General features: G+C 37.7%; 1 protein-coding gene across 1 annotated transcript in view; it reads right to left on the bottom strand.

Annotated features, from left to right (window-relative positions):
- Window positions 1-10,464: 10,464 nt before the first annotated feature.
- LOC150078794 (Na(+)/H(+) exchanger protein 2-like) overlaps window positions 10,465-25,758 on the bottom strand; it is a 138,066-nt gene continuing 122,772 nt past the window's right edge. Inside the window, exons 8-12 of the mRNA XM_090383548.1 lie at window positions 17,347-17,562; window positions 16,963-17,116; window positions 16,634-16,832; window positions 13,349-13,534; window positions 10,465-11,584 (exon numbers count right to left, since the gene is read on the bottom strand). Of these exons, the coding sequence (XP_090239674.1) occupies window positions 11,004-11,584; window positions 13,349-13,534; window positions 16,634-16,832; window positions 16,963-17,116; window positions 17,347-17,562 (1,336 nt within the window). The 3' untranslated portion in view covers window positions 10,465-11,003. The remainder of the gene's footprint in view (window positions 11,585-13,348; window positions 13,535-16,633; window positions 16,833-16,962; window positions 17,117-17,346; window positions 17,563-25,758) is intronic.

The raw sequence follows: 25,758 nt of genomic DNA, 5'->3' as shown, positions 1-25,758 counted from the left end.
ATTGTTCATTTACCTACAAGAATACCGGACAATCCTAATCATACAGCCAATACGCTTGATCTTTTTCTCACAAACAACCCTTCTAAGTACAAGGTTGAAGTGAGAGGTCCTTTAGGCACTTCAGATCACAACTTGGTGATTGCCTCTTCTCCAATGGAACCTTTATCTCATGGCTATTCCCAACCTCGTATTGTTTGGCATTACAAGAATGCAAAACGGGATGACCTGCGAGACTTCTTTTCTTCTTTTCCTTGGTCTGATTACTGTTTGAAAACTTCTGATGTCAACGTTTGCTCAGATCGTGTCAGTGAAATTATTCTTGCAGGAATGGAATCCTTTATCCCACACTCCACTTTAAAATCTCGTCCTTTATCTAAACCTTGGTTTTCCAATAAATGTGCTAAGGCTGTCCAAGAGAAGAACGTTGCATATCGTAATTGGCTTGTTTCTAATTCTTCAGTTTCATTTTCTGCCTACACCAAAGCTCGCAACAATTGTAAAGCAGTTATTAATCAGTCCAAACTAGAGTTTGAACAGGCTAAGAGTAGAAAACTTGCTTCTTGCCCTAATGGTAGCCGAGCATTCTGGTCTCTTGCCAAAGCTATTGGCCGCAACTTTTGCCCATCTCGGCTCCCACCTCTGTCCAAACCAAATGGTTGTGTTGTCACTTCAGCCAAGGATAAAGCTGACCTGCTAGCATCCCATTTTTCTTTGATCTCATGTATTAATGATCTTGGTAAAACACCTCCCACCACTCCTAACACGCTCCATTCAATGCCTCCTGTGGTCTTCCGTCAAAAGGATATCAGAAGGATTTTGATGAATCTTGATGCTAAGAAAGCTCCAGGTCCTGATGGTATTTCTCCACTTGTTCTCAAAACCTGTGCTCCTGAACTTACTCCTATTCTTTGCCGCCTTTTTTCACTTTCTTATTCCAAAGGTGTTTTTCCTTCTGCTTGGAAATTTGCTCATATCCAGCCAGTTCCTAAAAAGGGTGACAAATCCCTCCCATCCAATTATCGTCCCATTGCAATTACTTCTACTCTTTCTAAAGTAATGGAGAAATCAATTAACCGCCAACTCTTAAACTACCTAGAAACTTTCCGTCTGATCAACGATCGCCAGTATGGATTCCGTCAGTGTCGATCCACTGGTGATATTCTGGCTTATGTTACCCATTTATGGACTAATTCAATGGAAAGGTTCGGTGAAACACAAGTAGTTGCTCTTGACATCTCAAAGGCTTTTGATCGTGTTTGGCATAAAGTTCTTCTAAACAAGCTTCCATCTTATGGTTTGCCAACTGTTTTTAGTAATTGGTTATCCAGTTTTCTCTCTGATCGCTCACTGAGGGTGATGGTAGATGGCTCTCTGTCTTCTAACTTCTCCACTAATGCCGGTGTCCCCCAAGGTTCAGTTCTTTCCCCCACTCTTTTCCTCTTGTATATCAATGACCTTCTTCCATTGACTGGAAATCCTATCCATAGTTTTGCCGATGATAGCACATTGCATTCAACTTTCCATTTTGAGAAACCTTGTCCAGCTCAATCAGCTTTAAGTTGTCGAAAATCTGCTGCCAATTCCTTAAATGCCGATCTTCAGGTAATTCTCCAGTGGGGCAAAGACAACTTAGTTGATTTCAACCCTTCTAAAACTCAATCTTGTCTTATATCTCGCAAAAAGGATTCTTCTGCTCCTATGCTTATCTTTAGTGACACTCCAATTTCTAGGCAAAATGATATATCTCTTTTGGGGATTACCCTGACTTCTAATCTCTCTTGGCACAAGCACATTACAAATATTGCTTCCTCTGCATCTAAAAAACTTGGTTTTCTCTTTCGCTCTCGGCGTTACTTTTCTCCCAAACAGCTGCTCACTCTGTATAAATCGCAAATCCGCCCTGCCATGGAATATTGTTCCCACATCTGGGGTGGTGCCCCCAAAACCTCTCTCAGGCTTCTTGATTCCATTCAGAAGAGGGCAGTTCGGTTAATTAATGATTCATCTCTAACAGAGTCTCTCCACTCGCTGTCTCATAGACGCACTGTTTCTGCTGCATGCCTCTTCTACAGATACTTCCATGGGCACTGTTCTTCTGAATTGGCTTCTATAATTCCCGCTCTCTCTTTCAAAACAGTCCGAACACGTGCCGCCACCAGCCAACATCCATTTACTGTCCAACTTCAAACCCACAGAACCAACTTTTCATCTTCCTCATTTATTCATTCAACTGCCGTTTTCTGGGACAACCTTCCTTCATACGTATTCCCTGAAAATTACAATCTACAGAAGTTCAAGTCCAATATCAACAAATATCTTCTTTCGTCTTCTCAACCTCCAACCCACGCACGGTACTAAGTACTATAGGTTTAATACCTCTCGTGTTTGGGGTTCTCATAAAAAAAAAAAAAAAAAAAAAATCTGAACAAGTGGAAGGATCCCATCAGAATTCAGCGTGCTCAACCCATTCAAGGCCTTATATACCTCAATCAGATCACCGCGCAGGTGCCTAGTCTCCAGCCACTGCAATTTGCGGAACTTAAGCCTCTCTTGGTAAGAGGATCCCTTCATTCCCCTCACCAATCTTGTTGCCCTTCTCTGTACACGCTCAAGCAAATCTACATCCTTCTTAAAATGAGGCCTCCAGATCTGTACGCAGTACTCAAGGCGTGGCCTGACCATTGCCTTATACAGAGGGACAATCACCTCCTTTTCCCTGCTAGCAAAATTCCTATATATCATTGACAAAACCCCATGACCTGCCCTGGCAGCCTGTCTGCATTGCTCAGAAAACTTCATATCTGCCTGCACAATTACTCCCAGGTCTTTTTCATTTTCTACCACCTTAAGTGTAGTACCACACAGTTGGTACGTTTCTCTGGGGTTACTTCTACCCATATGCAGTACTTTGCATTTGTGTAATGCTCCTGTTCTATCATTGTGTTATTATCTTGTTCATTTAGTCATCTAAATTGCTTTTTATCACAATTTCCAATCACCAGCATACGTTATCTTTATAAGATGGCAAAAAAACAAGGATTCAAAGGCTGCAACAAACAACTTCGAGGATGGATCCCCTCCCTGCTCGTTCCCGGAGAAATCAACAGATGGGTTTTTGTACTTGTGGCGTTTTGGGTCAATAAAACCTTAAAATAGTAATCATTGCATAAATATTTGAAGAAAAAAGAGTAAGTTAATATAAAAAATTAAGCCGAAAATTATTAAAAAACTAATCAGAGAAAAGGTACACTGTGCAGCCACTTTATTAGGTACACCCTTGCTGTGCACATATATGGTTTGTCTCACAACGTTGCAAGTCACATGACCACAGTTGTGGATATAAATGCAGCAAAACAACTTTTCTAGTATCAGTTCAGCGTACAACTGTAGCAAGAATGAGGAAAAAGGAGTGATCTAATGGACGTGGCATGGTAGTAGGTGCAAGACGTGTTGGACAAAGCATCTCTGAAACGGCAGTTCTCCTGAACTTTTTACGCACCACAGTTTCAAGGGTGTATCGAGAATGGTGGAACGAACAGAAAACATCCTCTCAACGGCACTCTGTGGAAGAAAATCACTTGTTCATGAGAGAGGTCAGAGGATGGCTAGAATTGTGCATGCAAACAGACCGGCCACAATGTCGCACATCACGTCAGAATACAACCTTGGTGCAAAGAACAAAATATCGCAACGGACCACTAGTCGCACTTTGTCGCGAATGGGCTAGAACAGCCGACGGCCACATCGCCTACCTTCGTTATCAATGAAGAACAAGAGAGCACACCTCCTGTGGGCACAGCAACACCAGTACTGGACGATCGAGGATTGGAAAACAGTTGCTTGGTCTGACGAGTCGAAGTTCCTGGTGCATCATGTTGATGGAAGGCTCAGAATTTGGCGTAAACAACATGAATCCATGGACCCGTCATGTCTGACGACTACTGTGCAAGGTGGATGGGGGCAGTGTTATGGTGTGGGGAATGTTTTCTTGGCACACGTTGGGTCCATTGATACCCATAGATTCACGTCTGAATGCCATATCGTACCTAAACATCGTTGCTGACCAAGTGCATCCGTTCATGTTGACAGTTTACCCTCAGTCAGAAGGTTACTTCCAGCAGGATAATGAGCCGGTGCACAAAGTCCGAATCACTATGGAATGGTTCCAGGAACAGGACAATGACTTTTATTTGCTGCATTGGCCCGCTCAATCCATGGATCTCAATCCTAATGAACATCTTTGGGATGAGCTGGAAAGGGCTACGCTGCAGGCCTACACCTCCCTCGAATCTCAAGGAATTGCGTGACACATGGTACTGCATGTACCATGTGACGTCTGCATGGTACTCCATTCCTGCACAATGTTTTCAGCATCTTGTTCAATCCATGCCTAGATGAATTCAGGCTGTTTTGAAGGCTTAACCCGCTACTAGGTAGGTGTACCTAATAAAGTGGCAGCACAGTGTAAGTTCTTTTAAAGAATTTCCATTAGCTGTTTTTGATTCAAAATTTTTCGTGTGACATAAAATAGGTAAATGGCATTTTTAATAATTATGGAATCTGATAGCCAGATTCTTCTGGAATACCGAATACTCAGCCCCTATGTTTTTTTTCCCCCTTTTTAAATCTTTTGTCAACCTTTGTAATTGTTTGTTTTCATTATTTCAAGCTAAGTAAAATTGTTTAACGATTTTATTAGATAACAACTGTATACATCAGATAGTGCATTTCGATGTCACTAACCTAATAATGTAAATATTCGATATGACGCAACCTAGCGGCAGTTTCTCAAATTAATCACTTGAGCAGATATTAAACTGAAAAAAAAAAAAAAAAAAAAAAAAAATTTTTGCTTCTCGTGCAGTTTACATGACTGAGGTTATTCACCAGTACATTAACGTCAAGCAAAGTAAACCGCAGGCATATTTAAAGGGGGGTAAAATACTTATATTTTCACCGCATTATAAAATGAGGTCATTAATTCAACGAAAATCCATCGCAAAACGTTGAAAAACAATTATAAAACAGACGAGAATTTAAAATAATTTAGATTTCAAAATCTTAATTTAAATAATTTTAATTAAAATATAAATTTAAATCATTTTATATTTAAAATATTTTTAATATACAAAATGATCAAACAAGCTGATTCCACTTCACCGAAGAGGTTCGTATTAATGAACTTTGGCTTTAAAAAAAAATCTAAATGAATGATGAAATGGCTGTTATTTAGTAAATTAACCAACTTAACATAATGAAGAGGTCCGAATAAATCTGCAATCATTAAAATGACAAAACTGAACCCGAATTTCATCAACGAATAACTTAGTCCAAACAATTTGTAATAAAAATCATGACATAATGAATGCAGCTGTAGTATTTCTTATTAAAAATAAACTTTATACAATAAGAAGTGATGGAGAAGCTCGAGAACTGGAATAATATTTTGAAAATTACAATTATAATGATTGATATCTTTTCCCCAAAATTTTAACACCGGTTCTAATCGCAAAGAAAAGCATTCTCGAAACGAAGTTAAGCTAATGCCAGGAAAAGGGGAAATCCCCTTTCCATGGAGTATTTTGCAAGAAATTCTACAACGGAAAGAGTTGAGTATGCAGAAGTATTATCATGGTGCTGCTTTCTTTGAACAGCATCGTGCAATCTTGATACTCTATAGGACTGTTTTGAAGTATCCCTGTTTGACCATGCGGTACAAATTTATAATGAATGATGTTCTGTAAAAGTCAAAATATATAAGTACGGTCTTCACATTTGATCGAGATTGTCTTGCTTTTTTGGGGCTCGAAGAATAGTCTTCCATTGACAGAATGGACCAGTTTCCTGGTTATAGCCAACGATTTGTCACCGTCGCATGTCAGCATCTCGTTGACGAAGATCTTGACATGCAAGAACTCATAATTGGCTGAAACGAAATGAATCTCATCACTCCCCAAATTTTGTGTTAAAATTGAGTGACATGTCCCAAAAGAAATACCACTTTTGCTCTCAAATTTGCCAATAATTAAACATCGATCGTTCCTGATCAGATGGCGAATCCATGCGAGGGACAGCAGCCTTCTTCAGCAACTTTGTGAATTGAAAAGTATTCGTACAGCATCTTCTCCGAATTCTGTTGCATCTTTCCCTAATTTTAAACAAAATTTGATAGAATAACGATGCCTCTAGATAGAATAACATGCAAATTAGTGCACGTTATTCTATCTAGAGGCATCGCAGAACATGTTGGGACAAGTTACAACTCGCTTCACTTCCCAAAGTTTGTCTCGAATGTTAGAGATAAAGATGACAAAATTCTCCAATAATAATAATAAATATCATTTCAAGGAATTTTTGGCCTGTGCTGGTTTATAAGTGCTTTTGGCATTTGCGCTGGAGGGCACCATGCATGGTTCAATCAGAAAATCTGTGTACCAAATGAATTATTGTGAGGTAGATAATTAAATTAAGATAAATATTTCTTTGTAATTTTTTTTTTTTTGATTGAATTGCAAATGATATCCCATGCATCACATGTAAACAGGAATTGTATTCTGGGAAATGTTTTACCAAATTGTTTATAAACAGATTTTCTATATTTTGAATTAAGACACTAATTAAGAAACCGCTAGCAAATTTATTGCCTGAAATCACACTACATCTTACGATCCGCATAACAGTAAGTACAATATCTACAAATTTCTTTTATTTTACATATATTATTCATTAAAAATATATTTACATACAAAAACAAATGTTCAAGATTTGGTACATAAGAATAATGAACTGTCTCTCATTGCCAATGCAAGAAAACTGTTTTGCATATTACATATTTGTAACAAGAAATACATAAATTTCGCCTATAATTTAATAATAATGATAGTCTCACAAAATTTTTAGAAATTGAAAACAAACTAGGTGGAGAATTTCGAAGGAATTCTTGAAAATTCGAAATTACTCATATGGAAACTAATTTTTAACAAATCAATTTTCAAAAGAATTCGCCCGATTAAGTTGTATAAGAATTTATTAAAATATCATTATACAATAAATTAGTGACATGATTATGAAAAACCAATGCATTTGCTTCTTGAAATATATACTAATATACAAATATTGCAAAACACCATTAATACATTTGTTCTAGAATCAGTCAAAACATCTCATAACTTATCTAAATGTGATTCTAGGAACCCAAGTCACTAATATTGAAATTCAACCTTTATTTTATTCTAAAATGCAGTAATAACTTCCAGCACAACCTACTTGTGTGAGAGATAATACTGTCACATTTGTCTACTTAGGTTTTAAAACATAAATATCACTTAAGTGATATCCTACAGACCGGCTCTTTGGTAAAATTATTATGGATGGAATGTAAATACTCATCGACAATGCACTTTCAGTCAAACTTGAATTAAAAAAAAAGTTTAAGCGTTAAAAGTTAAAGCTAGCGTTTTTTGTACGTCAACTTTAGGCGCAGTTTATGATTCAATATGTTTACTTTACTGGTTAAGAGTCTCATCCCGTCTACTGCAACTCGATATGACTAGCTTGTGCTACTGTTGGTTAGTGCGTCTAGTTGTACATTGAAAAGATTAGGGCAGTAGCTGTCGACCTGGAAGTACTTAGAAAGGTCGTGGGGTGACGCAAAAGGAAAATAGGGCGTAAAATGCTGCTATAAAATTATTAGCGTTTATTTTATTCCATTTTATTTGGTAAAGGTTATAATATCATAGGAAAGAAGACAGGGGAGGGAAAATCCTTTTTCTCCGGGAAATAAATCCATTTCTCCGAAATTTCACATTCTTTTTTTTCCCCCATACTAAAAGGTGGAACCAGGACTTGTCTTTCTCGAATATTCAACACATTGCACACGTTTGGGAAGAAAAATATTTCGGTAAACTTGTATCCAGGATGTATCAATGTGCTGTTTAAATGTAAAGCCATTTTCTTATAAAAGGTGATTAGAACTCACGAAAATTCGAATAATTTCGAGTGAAAGAGAACATGAAATTTATAAGTAACATTCTTTATTCTATGGTGTTCCTTAAGTTGTTCCAAAAAATGTTTAAAATGATCAGAGTGGTGTTCATTTTCACAAATATTTGTGAGAAATATTCAAAAACTTGAGGATTTTTGTAATTTTCCTGTACCTATAGAAGATCTGACACAACCAATTAATTTCAGCGCAATGCATTTTTGCATGATGCCCAAAAAAAAAAAATTTTCCATAAATGCATTGCCAATAATAGTTGTGGGGGTTGAAACAGTGACACTCAGGTGCACCGATAGGTTGGGGTTCATTACTGCCGCCAATGAAATTGCGTGGCGTCCCTTAACCAGTGCAGCATTTAGAATCTGTTAAACAACATGTTCTAATCATGCGTTTTTCGAATGCTTTCCTGCGCTATTTATTCTTCAATGTAAGCAAAGGTGTCTAAACAAAAATAAAATCCAGTTAACTTACTTTTCCTCAGAGGAAGTAAAGTTATTTGATTTTTGATTTGCACTTTTACTATAATTAAGATATACTTTACTGCTTATGAACTTTGCTTACAACCGTTCTCTTTCTACCAATTAGCTACTGTATATGACGTACCTATGCATAAGTTTCGGCCATTTAAAACTGAAATGCATCCCCAGACATAATTTAAGGTAAAAATCCGGAAATATCCCACAAATGACCAACTCGTTAACAGAAAATAATTCTTTGAATGGATTATTAGTTTTTGCAGAGTGAACCTGACCTCGATCCATCACCTGGTATTCGCCTGATTTAGAGTTTTTAGTTCCAGTAGAGAAAGATCACTGTAGTTAGGCAGCACTTCTCTTTCAAATCATTGGACTCTATTTTTTTTTTTTTTTTTTTTTTTTATCCTATAGATTATTCTCCTATATTTTTTCCTGAAAATGTATGATCATCAATGGATGCATATAATTATTCTTAGAGCATCTATAGCTATTTATTTAAAATAGCATGTCATTTCCCATTTTATATAAATTATGGATAATGTGCAATTATGTTCTTTAGCGCTCGTATAAAATAAAATAAATTGTCTGTTTATATTCCGGGACAACCACTTGGTCAAGATAGAATACATGAAAGAGCACCGTATCCATCCGTCATGGGCTTGACGCCCTGGTCATCCAAAGAACGACCACTTATGTGCCCTCGAGCCTGCATTATAACTGAATGTAGAATATATACACGGAATGTATGATTTTTAAACTCTATTACTCACAAATAGATTCTAACGGCTACACGGGTGAAGGGAGATCACAAAATGGCATCACACTATTTTATTATTGGAGGTGGTAATGGGCTATCACCCCCAGGGGCTCACATCTGGTGAGTATGGCACACCCAGGGTCCTGAGCTGGATATCATCATTCTTTTCTGTCTCTCTCTCTCTCTCTCTCTCTCTGTCTTTTTTGGCCGGTGCAGCATAAGCCTCAGGCTTCCTTGCACCATATGGCTAATAGTAATAACCCCACCGACACACTCTGGATACAAGTTTGCCATTGCTTCCGGAAGTGAATACCCGCCCTCTGTTGGAATTTTTGGGAAATACCTAATCACAAAATAATTTCTTTTAGAGACCTTGAAAGTATGAAAATTTGAAGGAAAGTTTTGAAAGAAATCTATCTTAGGATTTATAATAATTATTATTCTAATTTATTTTTCTGGTTAATGCCGAAAAAGTCCACGTCTTGGCATCATTTGGCTTCACTAATAATCACGAACTTCAATTCTTATAGAATACATATTTCTTAATCTATAAATATTTCTTCTTGTACTTCTTTATTTCATTCAATTTCGAATTATTAATCGAAAATCCTCTTCAGAGTTCATTACAAAATCCACCATCATATTTTACAAGCATAAAGCACATCACTGATTTTAAGACTCTACTCTTAAATACAGTCTTGTGTTAATGAAAGCGATTACTGTAATATAAACATTGTTCATTATATTATTATAAGCAAAAATTAACAGGAACAGAATGTCACTTATTTGATAACATAAAAATCCTGACAGCTTTAAATATTTGTATATATAAAAAATAATAACCTAAATCAACAAATATCACATTATCATAAATAACTGTTTGCAGAAAATCATCACATTTCAGTAAAAACTTAACTGAAAGAACTTTCAGTATATACAGTAGAAATAGAAAGCTAACGGTAGAGGGCACCACTCTCACCATTGCTAACGAAAGCATTTATTTAAGACTGAAAATGATTTTATTTTAAATAAAATTCAATTTCTAAACATTTGTATATTTAAAAAAAAAAACTTCTATACATTTGCATATTTAAAAAAATAACTTCTATACATCTGCATATTTAAAAAAAAAGTTCTAAACATTTTACAGGTTCTAAACATTTGTATATTAAAAAAAAAATAAATCGACAATTATATCCACATTTTTACGTGAACTAACGATAGAGGGCACCACTCTCACCTTTGCTAACGAAGTCAACATTTATTTCTGACCGAAAATTATTTAAATAATGTTCAGGTTCTAAATATTTATACATTAAAAAAAATAATAATAATAAAATAAATCGACAATTATCTCCACATTTTCTCAAGCGAGTGTTTACAGGAAATAAATATATTTCACTAGTTAAAGCTGACCAAATGAATTTTGTAAGCATAAATGGGACACCACTCCCATCTTCGCTAACAAATTCATCTGCCAAGGTTAAGCCGATTACATTATAACAAAAAATAATTTTATTTTAATAACAATGCTGTAACAGTCGTGACTCGATGAATAAACGAATAGAGAAACTCACTTCCCTCTTTTCTGATCACGGCATCGATACACACCTGTTCCTATAATGCCTATTGGCCAGTTGAGAATGCAATACCATTGGGTAGACGTTATCGGAAGACAACGTTCTGAATGCAGTCTGCTAAGAAAGTAATTTACCCTGTAGGTTACTGTACAGTTTTATTCTTTTTGATTAAGCAGTCAGAAATTTCACTGTCAAAGCTTTGTATCAACACAATCATTGCCTTCTATGTCTATGGAAACAGGACTGGACTTATCAGCAGCGCTGCTATAGTTTTTCCCAATATCATTAGGTACGCTGCTTTCCAAGTTTGAAATTGGCTTTGACTTTTTGGCAGAACTCTTGTCTAACTGACATGACTCACTTCTTCTTTTCTTGTCACTGGGAGCACTATGGGTTGAATTTTCGTCACTGGAATTCACTGGCGTGTTTGTAGAATCTGAGTTCGTGTGTTTCTTCATTTCTCTGCAAGTGTTAGAGTTGACTTCTGAATTTTCTTTCGTACATTGACCATCTTCATCATCGACTTCTTCGATTTCATTCATTTTATTGAAAATTTCGTAAGCAGCAGGCGTTCTTCTCGGAGAACCTGTTATGCTTTCAAGAAAAGTGTTGGTAGGCGAAAGATAACCAGTAAAATAGTCTTTGTTTTCCACCCAGGGTGGAAATTCTTTTTGAAGCCGGACACATTTACCATCGGAGCAGTCTTCTTCTCGTTTCCAAGGTAATGTGGATTCAGTTACTGTCTGAGAGTCGTCTGAAGATTCCACTGTCGCTGAAAAGGAATGTAAATTGAGGTTAAAATTATTTTTAAAATAACAACTGTGTTAATTCTACAATAAGTTTAAAATATACTCCAAAATTTCCAGTTTATATCAGCAGAGAAGACTAAAAAGACTATTATTTATTTCACACGAATCTAAAATAAAAAGAGAAACACAACCAGCCTATGAGAGATTTTCTTGTTTAAACAAAACTGCTGCGAGAATAACATCTCGTACATACAGCAAAAACATCACTACGCTGGGGCAAGTAGTGCAACTCTAATAGTTCGGGAAAGATTAAGTGCAAACTTGGAAATTTTCTACAGGAGAAGCAACGAACAGGCAAGGTTCAAATCCCATCAACGACGGGAGGAAATTTCATAGGATCTTTTTCACTCCATGGCCGAGTTAGTTGGTATCAGGTGTGGATGGAATGACGAGTTAGTTCTTGGTGGCCATAATATGACACTTTACTAGATCTGACAGTGAAGATGAATATCTATAGAAGAGATATCAACGTTGATAAGGTTCTCTACTGACATTTATTTATTATATTGGAAGGTCTCTGCCAACCTTTGGCAACCAGACGTATATTTACAATATCGCAGATTAAGACTTAAAATATCCCACAGAGAACGAGGTCTTACAAACGGTATCCAAAAGATTTAAAATATCATACGAAGTTTTAATACTTAATAACGTATCAAAATTTAAGATCTGATTCATTATATATCCAGTTGAGAGATTTCAATGCACATGGTCTTAAATTTATTCAGAACACTCCGGTCACCAATATATTAATGTCCAATAAGAATCAAAATAAAGTCCAGCTCGTTGTAAATCCAATTCACATATATACAGATCATTATATCCAAATAATAACTCACTCCACATTATTCTTAAATTTTGCTCAAATAATAATCGAGACCATTGAAGAGAAAAGTCATCCAATATCCCATTTAATGACCGAATCTAACTGCAACGTTTTGTAAACTGTATATCATACCATATCTAGAAGTTATGCAATTTATATTCTGCATTAAACCAGATTCAAAATCAAGCTCTAGTTTAACTAAAAAATTTTGTAATTCCTAGAAATCACGAGTCCTAATCAGCATAAGTCCATACGGCATCCAAATGAGAAGTTCTTGGTATGTGTTTGAGATCCAGCATAGGATCGTTCCATAAGTAATAATCATTCAATGCATAAGACCAGAATTGAAAAGAAATCACTGTGTTGCATCAGAGTTCAGTTAAAAATGATATCGGTTAAAAATATCAATGATTTACAGCTTTTCTAATATAGCTAATTCCATCTCTTGATATATTCTCCCATTGTATTCACATATAACCCTGTCCATTCTCAAATAACCTGGACACCCTTTAGATCGTACTGAATGGTTTGAATCAACTTAACCACACAGTTCGCACATACTGGGTTAGCAGCGAACTTTTGAAATTAGCATTAGCAGAAATTTGTAAGAAGCAGAGGAGCCCTCGTAGGGGTGCTAATTTAATTATATCTCTACTTCGATACCAATTTTATAGGATTGATCCAGGAATATAAGTTTCTACATTTATGCTCGGTTAAAGTCTCTTGCAGTGACCTCACCAATACTTCTGTTTTCCCACACCGTGTGGAAAGACATCTGGAATGAAACCTAAGCCCACCATAAACTTTCTCTGCTGTAAATTAAAGTTATTTCTTTAATATATCTCATTTTTAAATAAATTCTTAATATTTCTTTGGTTCTGTTGCTATTATGGTACGTTACCTTTGCTTTCTTTGTTTTCTTTTACAGATGGAATCGAAGAAGTTCTTCGATGTGCTACAAAAGTGATACCCTCGTCTTCCACATTCTCGTCAACGTGGTTTGCAGTTATCTGGCCAGGTAAGGTATAGGAACTAATATGGTCATCTTCATTACCGTGTAAGTGAAAACCAGGGTGCAGGAAGCAACCTAAAAAATATAATTCCATCATTATTTTTATAAAAATGTTTACAATATTTAAATAAATGTTGAAAAAATGAATTGCAAATGAATTTCTTCTTCAAATCGAAAACAGTTTCTTTTATATCCCAAGAGCCACCAGCAAAACGCGGACTGCCACAGATAATGCCGAATTCTTTGCGGACGATTTCTCTGTAAGGTCAACAGGCACAAGAAAACCTTGTTTGTAATGCAAAGGACAAATTGAGAATTTCGTAATTGTAGAATCCCTATCTCCAGATAAGTAATTCAGAAACGGCTGCTGTTTGGTGTGATATGAACCTAACAGATGACATTGCATGTTAAAATGATCATGGGAGATGAATCTTTGATGTTCGTAGGGAGAATGGATACACAAAAGAAAATGCACTGTTAGTTGCTGGTGTACAGCTAAGCTAAGCTTTTATTAATAAAGAACTTTCAAAAAATGTATGAAGATTGAGTGACTGATTGTGGGTTTACTGGCGCAACAGCAACCTAGGCTATAATGCTCCAACCACAAGATAGTATGAAGAACTCATGATGTCGGGACATCATTAATTCGACTAGTTGAGTCTGTCTCTCTCATGACGAGTTTCTTTGCGGGTGAAGTGAAAAGTAATGATTATTTTGGGTTTGAGTAACTCCAAATAAAGATTTGTCTTCACCGATCATGGGATCATTCGACTCCCAATGAACACAGAGGCCGAAGCACTAAGGCTTGGGTTTATGTTTAACTTAGAGGAAGAAATATCGTTATTCGCAGTTCTGCCTAAATTGCTGATATCTGTTTAAATTATGTATAACCTGAACACGTTTTCCGATATATTTAAAAAGCTGCGTCAGAGGAAGTTCGCGGGATAGAGATACAAGAAACTTGGGATATATGAAGGATATGGACTGCTTTCAAATTCCACTGTCCTTACCAATTTTGCACGGCTGCAGTGAAGCAGTACTGTTAGACCAAACTCGTCTTTTTGAGCTTGTCCAATGTCTCAATGTGTCCTCTTGGTACCACAGTAATTATAATCGTCGTCCTTCCAACACAGAGTGGAAAAGGCCCGAGTTCGAATTCTGTTAATGACGCGAAGAAGTTTTATGGGGGCCCTCTCTCTCTCCCCCACTCCGTGGCGAAGTTTGTTGCACGGTCACAAGCGAGGATAGAAAAGTTTTTGCCTCCTGGAACTCAAGTTTTCATCCAGCAAAAGAAGCAACCCGACTAAAGAACACAATTCAAGGAATAATACACATGGGAAGGTCTCAGGTAACTAATTTTTTAATGACATTGTGACAATAGTAGTTGGCAGTCAGGAACTTAACTTTACGTTGTCTGAACTGCACATTCAAGGATGCCTCCATTTAAAACAGTGCAACTTTAAACAATCACAGAAACACTACTGCGCATGTACTATTAGCTATACGGATGACGTGGCTAGAACCTGCTGCACCCTATAGTACTAAGGTTATGAACGAAAAAGCAGCATTACTTTTCACACCACTCTCGTATCTGTTATCTTTTCTAAATAACCTCAAGGGTAAGGAGACTGTTCGCTACCAATAAACACTGCACAGAAATAACCGTATTCTTCAATGTCTACACACCAAAAGACATTCAACATTGAAATTTGGCCGTCCAGAGATGATCATTCTGTTGATATAGGTCCTTTCCGTTTTCTGAAAAGTAACCTGATAGGATGAAAGGTTCGTACCAAAACATTCATTCCATTCTTTGTAAGTCTTCACTGGAGTCGCTATATATGAAAGAACAGTTATTATATGTCGTATCATGATTTCGCATTCAATTTAAGTTAGCGAATAACATGAAAGCCCACTTCTGGCCAATACATGTCGGTAGTATCTATAGTTAGTAGTGTGGGCAGGCCCAACTACATATTCCTGCATAAAGGAGTAAAAATTTTGTAAAAGAATCTCTCTTTAGGAACATTAAACAAGGTTCCTAAACAGAAATTCGGGTTTGTAGCCCAGAAAACAGGCAAATCGACCAGAGAACACAAGCAATTTATGGATATAACACACATGGACTGATGGCTTGGTTCTTGGGTGGACCTAATGACAGTTTTTTTTTGCATTGTGACTGATCAAGTAAACTCCTTCATGGTAATCGCCCTCCTGGATGGCACAGGTATGTTCCAGCAGGATAATGAGCCCGCCACATTGCCGGTATTGTTCGAGAGTGGTTTGCCTGGAAGTCATTAAAGTGACCACTACATAAACCAGACATGACATTTTTTTCTGCATTCCATCACAGAGTACATACGGCGCAATGTGGGAAACCACCGATGGCACCTGACCCTAAATACTATGTGCGTTTGGCGTGCATAGAACGTTTTTAAACCCAACGTTTTTTCACCCCTGATTCTGACGCCCCAGGGAGAATTACCCACTTTCCTTGCCCTCTTGATGAATCTGACCAAATCTACCTGAGCTTGAGGGCAAAAACTGAAGGTAAACCAGGAAGTGGCAAATTAGGGCTGTGCGCACTGGTAAAGGCCCTCCTTCGAAAATTAAGTTTATACTTGGGGATATTTTCTAAGATGTGATTGTTCAAATATGAATGAAGTGTTTTCTTTATACAAGGAGCATGGATCAACCAGTTAGATAAGTAGTCTCCAGAGAAATCCTGAACGCTTTGGTAAAAACCGTTAGAGGTTCCTTTATGGTTACCGTTAGAGGTTCCTTTATGGTACCCATAAAGGAATCTCTAACGGTAAAAACTGCAGAAAAGCAATGGTCAATCTTCAGAATGACTCTGCCCATGCACTTGCAAAGAGGACATGATGAGAAAAAAAAAATTGGAGGCAAAATAATTTTATATTAAAGGCTTCCTGGGACTTATTTGGAAGCCCGGCGATAATGCCCTGTAAATAATACCTGAAAATTTTGATTCCAACTAATGGTTGCTTAAAGTTAACATAATGGGCAACGCCCCAAAGTTATTGTAGTTTTACAGGGGACCTGAAAAAAAATTTACCATTTAGAGAAATTGGAATTTAACTTTAGGAACTCGGTAAAGTAAATAACTACTTTAAATGCTCAAAATTTCAAATGTATGGAGAAGAGCAAACTAACTTTTGTTGATTTGGTTATTCCTGTGATTGGCCATCTTGTTTGATATTCTTGATGCACCACGGGGAGAAGCACTTTTTGTCTGTCGGTGCTTTTTACGAGTGTTTTCATTAAGCATTCGACGTATTTGCATACGCACATGGTGGTGGAAAGGAGGATGGTTTTCAGATTCGTCCACCTCGCTCCGGCTATACCGACGAGTCTGAAAAACAAGATAAAATTAAACAATTCTCTTTTCATTATTACAATGATGGTTGGGAAGCAAAGATCTCTTAAAAATACTACTTTAATGAAAAAATACAAAATGTTCCATGGAATGTTTGTAAACTCACTCGTTTCTGTGGTTTAAACATCGCATCCTCAAGGATATGATGAATTTCTGCATCGGCTAGATCCTTATAACTTGGGTTATATTCTAATTCTCCCATATCCACGTTAAGAAATGCTGGGTCGTTTTGAGTGGTCGATGATTTGTCATCGCCCAACCTTTTAGATTAATGAAGAAATGAAGAAAAATTTATAATTAATATTCCAATATTCATATTAAAAGGGTTACTTTTTTCTTAATATGGCTGGTTCATTATTTATAATATATTCTATACATTTTTGGATATTTAATCTCTTCACACATTTCGTTAAGTCCAATTAACTGAGCTGGTTGTTGGGTACATTAAAAACCATTGCTAAAATCTAACGTACAAACAAGGGTCACTTACTTTGAGAGGTTAACCTGGGTGTAAGATCTGAAGAGAGATGACAGAGACATTCCATTATCTATATTGATAGTAGGGACGGAACTACCATTTTGCTTGACAATTGTCATAGCATCTGCAATATTCAGTTTGGAGCAAGTCTCAAAAATCTTTGGTTCTCGGATTTTGGGATCCCGGGTCAAAACCGGTCGTATATAACGATTGTTGTAGTATCTGAACCTGAAATAAAAATATGGATTAGAAAAGGGGTAAAAAATATGGAGATTTATTAAATCGTACTTTTAATATGCACAGTCTGGGGTTATAAAACAAAAAAGTAAAATACTAGTTATCTTAGTTTTCACTGAGCTTCAAATAAAATAGGTTTTATAAATTATTGTATCTTGAGGGAAGTGCAGCGGGTGCAACACAAAAGATCCCGAAATCCCAACAAATAGGAGCCAGACCCTCAGTCCCGCAAGGCAAGCCGAATGAACAAAACTTTAAAGACAGTTTTGTAGAAGTTCTGTCCTTCAAGCCACGACTCGGCAACAGAAATCACCTCATCATCAGCAGAAAAGTGCTTACCACGAACGAAGGTCTTCAGGGCAGTAATGAGGAAGAAAACCAGGGGTGCAAGGTCGAGGGAATAAGCAATATTTCAAACCCAACATTTTTTTTTTTTATGAAAACCCAAGCACAAGAGGTATTAAAATCTATAGTACTTAATGCCATGCGCGGGCTGAAGGTTGAGAAGATGAAAAAAAGTTATCTGTTGACATTGAATTTGCATTCTGTAGATTGCAATTTTTAGGAAATTGCATATAAAGGTTGTTCCAGAAAACAGAAATTGGATGAATTAATGAGGGAAAATAAAAGTTGGACAGTAAAAGGATGTTTACTGGTTGCGGAAAATGTTCAGAGAGTTTTAGACGAGAGAGAGGCCAATTCAGAAGAACAGTGTCCGTGGAAGTATCTAAAGAAAAGGCATTCAGCAGAAAATCGGAGTGTCATCGAAGATAAGCATAGAATCAGAAGAATTCTTTTTGCGAGATAAGTCGGCCCTCAGGTTTAGAAGGATTGAAATGAACCAAGTTATCTTTACCCTACTGGAGATAAGCAATTCGGGAAGTTGAAGCTGTTTGGGCAAGGTAAGGTTCCTCCAAACGGAAGTTATCTTTGCCCTACTGGAGATAAGCAATTCGGGAAGTTGAAGCTGTTTGGGCAAGGTAAGGTTCCTCCAAACGGAAGGTGGAATGCAATGTGCTATCATCGGCAAAACTATGGATAGGATTTACAGTCAGCGGAAGAAGGTCATTAATATATAAGAGGAAAAAGAACTGAACTTTGGGGAAAACATCAGCATTAGTGGAAAAGTCGGAACACAGAGAGCCATCTACCAATACCCTCAAGTGAGCGGTCAGAGAGAAAACTGGATAGCCAATTACAAAAAAACATTTGGTAAACCATAAGATGGAAGCTTATTTAGAAGATCTTTATGCCGAACAAGATCAAAAGACTTTGAAATGTCAAGAGCAACTGCTTGGGTTTCACTAAACTTTTCCGTTGAATTTGTCCATAGATGGGTAACATGAGTCAGATTATAAAGTGGATCCACACTGACGGAATCCATACTGGCGACCGTTAAGCAGATGGAAGGTTTCTAGATTTAAGAGTTGGCAGTTTTGATTTCTCCATTATTTTAGAAAGAGTAGAAGTGCAATGGGACGATAACTGGATGGAAGGGATTTGTCACCCTTTTTAGGAACTAGCTGGATATTAGCAAATTTCCAAGCAGAAGGAAAAAACCTGTGGAATAAGAAATTGAAAAAAGGCGATACAGAACAGGAGTAAGTTCAGGAACAAGTGGAGAAATACCATCAAGATCTGGAGCTTTCTTATCATCAAGGCTGATCAAAATCCTTCTGGCATCCTTTTCACGGAAGACCACAAAAGACATTGAAAGGAGTGTACGGGAACGGTGGCTTACCAAGATCATCAATACACGAGTTGGAAGAGAAGTAGGATGCTAGCAGGTCAGCTTTATCTTTGACTGAAGAGGCAATAGAACCATCTTGTTTTGACAGAGGTGGGTAAAGAGATAAGCAAAAAAAAAGTTGCGGCCAATAGATTTAGCAAAAAAAGACCAGAATGCTCTTTTCCAAGTGACTACCATTTGAACAAGAAGCAAGTTTTATACTCTTAGCCCGTTCGAAATCTACTTTGGACTGATTAACAACTGCTTTACGATGGTTGCGAGCTTTGCTGTGGGCAGAAAATTAACCTAGTGATTTAGCACATTTATTGGAAAACCAACGTTTAGATAAAGGACAAGATTTTAAGGTGGAGTGTGACCTTGTAGGGATGAAATCCTTGATTTCATCCCTACAAGAATAATTTTACTGACATGATCTGAGCAAACTTTGACATCAGAAGACTTGAAAGAGTAATCCGACCAAGGAAAAGAAATCTCGCAGATTATCCCATTTTGCATTCTTCTAATGCCAAACAACACAAGGATTGGAACAGCCACGAGAGAAAGGCTCGCATTGGAGAGGAAACCATCACCAAGTTATGATCTGGCTTGCCGAGAGGACCACGTTACTTCGAAGGATTGTTTGTAAGAAAAGATCAAGCGTGTTGGCTGCGTGGTTATGTATTCTAGTAGATGAATAATTTGTGCGAAGTGATTGGTAATTGCAAAAGCCTCAGGCTCTCGACCAAATGGATCCGTGTGACTAGAAAACGGAAGCCAGCTGGAGATGTGAACATTAAAATCACCAAGGAAAATTACCTCACTGTTAGGAAAAGTTAAGACTGGAGAAAGTCAAGTTTCAAAGAGAGGAAGTCAAAGAGTTCCAAGTGATTAGTGGGGATGGGAGAATGATAGAGGCAGTGATGAATTTGACAATGTAGTAAAGAGCCGGAGAAGAGCGAAAAGAGGAGATTTCAAATTACTAAGTCTTTGACAGGGAATATTGGAACAGACATATGCACAAGTACCACGTTTAAAGCGAAAGAAATTATACAACGAATAATTCGGATAACTGAGATGAGCGGTGGTTGAATCAACCGATAACTTGGATAACTGATAAGTGGAAATGGATATCGAGATTAGAACTGACACCACGCATGTTTGTGAAATGACCGAGGTGGTGTTTGGGAGGTTTAGATCTTTTCGCAGATAAGTTTGTCTATTAGGTTGGCAATTCACGATGTATTCAATACTAAGAAAAGGTGCAGAGAACATGCTGTATGAAGTAATGAAAATTTTGGATATGGCAAGAATATACTCAGCTCCTTGACATAACGTGTCCTCGACAATACCACCTGCATACAACACACTATTGACTCCCTCCAGTCACTATCTGGCAGAGTAGAGGCAGCGAGATTATACGCTAGTTGACCTGGAAACCTCCTGGAGACTTACCAATAATTCTTGGGCACATCTCACTGCAGCATGCGCGGAATGCCCAAGGGAATTATAGCGAAGCAGGCGCGCACATTTTGACAGCTTTTCCCATCTTTTTTCTTTGACAGCAGCATGTAGCTTTATAAGGATGTTGGAATAATACTTCGCCGTCACAGTACATCCTTTCTGAAGGTAATCTGTTAGTATTATCACCACGCTGAAGCCAAAATCTGAGAGCATCATCTTGCCAGCACTTTGTTACACCTTTGTTTTTTTTGAGGGGGAGGAGGGAGATTCTGCATGCTTCCATTGTTTTGACATTTGTTAATTTCGGGACCACAGTGATGGAGAAGCTGGAGTTTGAGGACAAGCTCGAAGAGAATATCACAAGTGGAGATATATTCATCATTGGCGACCTGAAAGCAAAAGTCGGAGTGGAGAGACAAGGACTAGAATACGGTATGGGTCCGCATGGTTGGGGAATAGGAATGATGGCGACAGGCTGTTGGTTATCTGTTCACGGAACAGCTTGGTCATAGGAAACACCTGGTTCAAGACGAGAAAGAGTCACAAAGTGGCAAGATACGGTTGAGACCGTCAACAGGAATCCCTCCTTGACTATATACTCTTAGATTAGGAGCGACACAGAAGACTAGTGGACGTTTGTTTTGTTTGTTTGTTTGTTTCGGGATTTATTGGGCGCATCGGCAACTATGACCATAGTGCGCCATACATATGATAATTATGCATGCTATTTCTTTTCACTTACAGAAAATGGAAAAAGAAATCAGGAAATAATTTTTTTTCCCTAACTAAAGGAGGTGATATACTTTAATCATCTTCAGAAAGTTATATATGCTTGAGGCATTTGTTTCATTGTTTAAAAGTGAGGTAAGTGTAAGATCTTTTGTCGTGGCTGAAGTGCAAAGAATCTGGCGTTCTCTTGTATATTTTGTGCATTCGACCAGAATGTGTTTCACTGAGAGCAGTGTATTACAGTGATGACATTGAGGGGGTATTTCTCCTCTTAAAAGATAACCATGAGTGATATTTGTGTGCCCTATTCGCAGTCGAGCCAATATTACCTCTTGATGTCGGATTGAATTAAAGCTGGAAGGCCATCGCTCAAGGTTTGGCTTGATACTTCGAAGTTTATTATTAGGTTGATTTTCCCATGATAACTGCCATTGGCACATGCATTTTTCCTGGATTATTGGTCGATAGTCTTGATGAGGCACTTTCCATTTTTTCTCGGGTGGTAGGTGAGCTGATTTGGCAGCATTGTCCGCTAGTTCGTTTCCAGGAATTCCAATATGTCCTGGGACCCAGCAGAAATGTATGTTTTTTCCAAGTTCTGATAAGCTATGTAAAGAGCTGACTATTCTTTTCACGACTGGGTGGGTGATGTTCATGGTGTTTTTTAGTGCTTGGAGTGCACTTAAAGAATCTGTGAAAATTATACTGTTGTTAATATCAGAGGACTCGATATGGTTCAGTGCAACCTGAATTGCTATTAGTTCGGCGGAAAATATACCGAACTCAGGTGATAACTGATAAGCTAATGTGATGTTTGGAAAAACTGCGGCGATTCCAACGTGGACATCATTCTTTGATCCATCCGTATGTACTATGGAAAAGCTGGGAAACTGGTCTACTACTGCATGGTATAGTTGCGAGAAGTTTTCTCTATGCAAAGTAGATTTATTCCATTCATGCAGATGTAAGTCACATGAGGGTGGAATGATATTCCAAGGAGCAAGAGAGGATGGGAGGCTATGTGCCACATTGTTTAAGGTTAGATTTAGTTCTTCTAAGAGGTGTTCTATTCTCATACCCAAAGGACGATTAGCATTAGGGCGGTTTTGGTATAACCTACTGTGCTGTGATGTGAAAAGTATAGGCCAGTTCGGGTGTTCTGGCATAGATCTAATTTTATAGGCATAACGTAGTATCAGTTGTTGTCGCCTGATTGAGAGAGGTGGTTCGTGTGCTTCAGCATATAAGCTATGTATTGGTGACGTGCGATATGCCCCTAAAGCAACGCGTATTCCACTATGATGGATAGGGTCAAGCCAGCGAAGGGCACTAGGTCTTGCTGAACTATAGACTGGTGCTCCGTAGTCAAGTTTCGATCTTATTAATGCTCTATATAACCGTAATAAAGTAAGGCGATCAGCTCCCCATTTGGTTGCAGAGAGAACCCGGATGATATTTAGTTTTTGTTGACATGATGTTCTTAGTCTTTTGATGTGCTCAACGAAAGTGAGTTTATGGTCTAAAGTGATTCCTAAGAACCGTATGCTGGGATGAACTGTTATTTGTTGGTGATTCAGTTGTAGCTCCGGATTGGGATGGAGTTTGCGTTGGCGGCAAAAATGGATGCAAAACGTTTTTTCTGGACAAAGTTGAAATCCATTAGTCTGAGCCCATGAACTGATCTTATTTATTGCCACTTGCAACTGTCTCTCAATAGTATTCATATTTTTAGCATGACACCAAATACTAAGATCGTCTACAAACAGTGCTTTATCAACAGTGTCTGGAATTTGTCCGGCAATGGAGTTTATTGCAATTATAAAAAGTGAAGCACTGAGTACAGAGCCTTGAGGAACTCCTTCTTCTTGGGAAAATACTTGGGACAGTGAGGTTTTGAATCGAACCTGGAATGTACGCTTGCATAGGAAATTCTGTATGAAAATCGGGAGGTGACCCCGAAGTCCATGACGATGTAATTCACGGAGTATTCCATACTTCCACGTGGAATCATAGGCCTTACTGATGTCAAAGCAGACTAACACATGGTGTTCCGATCTGAGGAATGCATTACGGATGGAATTCTCTAGTCTGACTAGTATATCTAGTGTAGATCTGTTTTGTCGGACACCGTATTGTGCAGAATGTAGCAGATTGAGATTTTCAAGGTACCAGATCAGTCGATGGTTCACCATCTTTTCGAGAATTTTGCAAATGCAACTGGTCAAGGCGATTGGTCTATAATGAGTGGGATTTGTAGGGTCTTTACCTGGTTTAGGGAAGGCAAGGACCGTAGCGTGATGCCATTGATTAGGAAATTTATCTTCCAGGAAGACTCTGTTGAATAGATGAAGAAGTAACTGTAATGATTCGGTACTTAGTTCCTGAATCATGGAATAGTGAATGTTATCTGGTCCTACAGCACTGCGTCTAGATGTTGACAAAGCTCTATGTAATTCGTGAATGGTAAAAGGTAAATTATATTGTTCATCTCCTTTTGAAGAGAAGTTTAACTTATGTTTTTCTAAACTTGTTTTTAATCTTCCGAAGGTCGGTGTATAACTTTCTATTGCTGATGTTTTTGCAAAGGTTTCACCTAGTATATTGGCAATTCCAGCAGGATCATTTACATTCTGCCCTCTCCATTCCATGATGGGTAGGGGTATCGGTTTATATTTGCCACTCATTTTTCTGATTGCTTTCCAAATTTTATGTGTAGGCATTGCTTGATTAATAGTCGAAGTGAAGCGGATCCAAGCAGCCTTTTTATTGCAGCGTCTAACATATCTCGCTCTTGCTCTAGCACGCTTATATTGAATGAGATTGGTTGTAGTTGGACTCCGGCGAAAAGAATTCCAAGCTTTACTTTGCATTTTTTTAGCCACAAGGCATTCATCGCTCCACCAGGTTTTTGGATGAATCGGTAATTTTGATGAGGATTTCGGTACGGTTTGTTCTGCTGCATGTAATATCATTTTGGTGACATAGTCAACTGCTTCGTCAGTTGTGGAATTTTGGATTATTTCGGGATCAAGCTTGGTTAATTTTTTATAGGACTGCCAATCTGCTTTATCAGTAAGCCAGTGCGGAATTTTAGTAGGATGATGAGGGGGCTTATTAAGTAATTCAATTATTATGGGGAAATGATCGCTATGTAGCGGATCGTTGTTTACCGTCCACTTTAGAATAGGATATAAGGTTGCAGAACAGATAGACAAATCTATTGCAGTGCTTGTTCCTGAAGGAAGGTGAACGTATGTAGGTGAACCGTCATTTAGAAGGAGGTTGTTATTGTCAAGACACTGTTCAATTAGTTTTCCTCTTTGGTCGATGCTGTTGTTACCCCAAAGAGTGTGATGACCATTTAAGTCTCCCAGAATGAGGAAAGGTGTTGGGAGTTGAGCTATAAGATTGTTGAGATCATTTTGCTGGAAGGTATAGCTTGGTGGAATGTATAAGGAGCAGATTGTCATATGGATGTCAGCAGCTATACGGACTGCTATTGCCTCGAGGGGAGTGTTCAGTGAGACCTGTTTGGTAGGAATATGTGGGTTTGTTAAAATAGCTACGCCACCATGTGCGATATTCTGATTGGTTCTGTCTTTTCTAATAATGTTATAATGAGACAGTTTTGGTGTATTTTGGGGTTTTAAATAAGTTTCTTGAAGGCAGATACATATTGGTGAGTATTTACAGGAAAGATCGTATAGGTCATCGATATTGGCGCGGAATCCACGACAGTTCCATTGTATTATTCTGTTCATTGTTTATCTCTTATTAGACTTTCTGAGCGTTTTCGGGTTGTTGATGTTTTCTGTTTTTCACTTTTGTTTTTATCTTTTTTTGGGAAGGAAGGCCTTTCGGTGTCCATATCTTCTTCAACAAAGATTTGAAGAACAGGGTCATCTGCTGATTTTTCTTTAGTGTCCATTTGTTGTTGGTGACTAGAAGTTAGGATATGTTTTTCTTTAAATCCTTCGTCCGGAGTGTGTATGTTTTCTTGTGGTATGGTAATTGGTGTATTGACTGCTTGGGTTTGAGTTGCACTGTACAAAGATTTTACGTAATTTGAGAAAGACTGCTTTGGAGGTACTGTTATTTCAGTTTGCGATCCGGTTGATTGGAATTTTTTGGTGGCTTGGGCATACGTAGGTCTGTCTGAATGAATTGGTGGTGAGATGATTCTTTTTGCTTCTTGGTAAGAAACATTATGCTCAGTTTTATATTTTTGGATAAGTTTCTCACTTTTCCAGCGCTCGCATATTCTGGCA

Source organism: Mastigoproctus giganteus, chromosome 10, assembly GCF_048544385.1.
Source record: "Mastigoproctus giganteus isolate SK-2022 chromosome 10, ASM4854438v1, whole genome shotgun sequence".
In the NCBI taxonomy this organism is placed as follows: domain Eukaryota; kingdom Metazoa; phylum Arthropoda; class Arachnida; order Uropygi; family Thelyphonidae; genus Mastigoproctus; species Mastigoproctus giganteus.
Note: the sequence above shows the minus strand (reverse complement) of the source record. Positions and strands in the feature narration are given on the sequence as shown.